General features: G+C 45.5%; 1 protein-coding gene across 4 annotated transcripts in view; it reads right to left on the bottom strand.

Annotated features, from left to right (window-relative positions):
• The window catches only part of Myo5b (myosin VB), a 314400-nt gene that overhangs the window by 12720 nt on the left and 300380 nt on the right, over positions 1-1300 (bottom strand). For all 4 annotated transcript variants that reach the window (XM_029472030.1, XM_021150181.2, XM_029472031.1 and 1 more), the window contains one exon: positions 928-1008. In XM_029472030.1, coding sequence (XP_029327890.1) covers positions 928-1008 — 81 coding nt within the window. The remainder of the gene's footprint in view (positions 1-927; positions 1009-1300) is intronic.

Genomic DNA, 1300 nt, shown 5'->3' with positions numbered 1-1300 from the left:
GCCGACCCTGTGCTCTAGCTACCCCGGTGCTGGTCAGGCTGGAAGAGGCCTGTGGCCCTACTCAGGCCGGTTTTCTGCTTCTCTAACTAATGCAGTCTTAGGTCCCGCGTCTTTCACAGTTTTGATAAATCCCCCCATTCCCCCAGACTCCTCTTCTGATTGTGCTCCCCTGCTTCCTATCCTTGGCTGGAGCTGGCTAATACATGTGAATGTCCATGTATCCCCTACATGTAACTGTCGGAGAAAGGAGTCCTTCTTTGTGAGTCACTACTGTAGTCAGCTCCTGTCAGCCACTGTCACACAAGGCAGCCCTCCACTGGACCCAAGCCTCTTTGGGCTCAGCTTGAGGAAGCTCAGATTTAAGTTTAAAGCTCACATCTCAAGAAGGATCTAAATGTACACATGCTTTGATATGTTTCTTCCTGCCAATTCCCAAGGGTAAACACTGTAATTACCAGAGGTGAGACTTAAGAGTTCAGATTGCAGTCTAAGAGAACAGAGCATTCTTGGTTCCACATGGGTGGGGCTCCCTTGTCAATTCCACCTAGTGTCTTGATTTAGCAAGGTGTTCCTAGAAAACGAGGCACTTGAGTCTAAGAGCTGTGAAGCAAGAATAAGGCCAACCATCTGCATGTGTGCAGTCAACATTATTATAGATACTAAGTTTCCTGTGTGTGCAGCCAATGTTACTATAGACACTAAGTTTCCTGTGTGTGCAACCAATGTTACTATAGATACTAAGTTTCCTGCGTGTGCAGTCAATGTTATTGTGGATGCTAAGGTTCCCAAACATTTAAGCAGGAAGCCTACAAATGCAAGGTTTTCTACACAGTGTAGCCAGCATTTATGAAGAGGCTAAACCCCACATTTTCAATGCCCTTTTAGCTTTTGACTAAGACTTCATAAAGTTAACACTTGAGGACTCACCTGGATTGTTCGTATGAAGGACACTGTGACCCGTTCCTCAAATTCATTCAAGGGAGTGTAGAGGTTTAAAATTTTGACAATCTGTTGGAATGAAAGCAAAGTTCAGTACAGAACTAGATAAACTGAAGACAATTTTGACTTTTAAGACTCTGGACAGACCCCTCAAGGTGTGTGGTCAGGCCCATGGCTGACCCTGTGAGGCTTGAGCTCCTGTCTGATGCTCATATCCTCGATGCCCACCCTTTCCCTAGGCTTGGTGGCTTATGTATGAGTTCAGAAAACTCCTATCTGTAAGCCCCAGCCTCTTTCCTGCCGGTGGCTTAAGGTTCTTCAGGAGATCTTGTATGAGAGAGGGCTTTGTTTTTTTTTTTTT

The sequence above is a fragment of the Mus caroli genome, chromosome 18 (genome assembly GCF_900094665.2).
Source record: "Mus caroli chromosome 18, CAROLI_EIJ_v1.1, whole genome shotgun sequence".
Taxonomy (NCBI): domain Eukaryota; kingdom Metazoa; phylum Chordata; class Mammalia; order Rodentia; family Muridae; genus Mus; species Mus caroli.
Note: the sequence above shows the minus strand (reverse complement) of the source record. Positions and strands in the feature narration are given on the sequence as shown.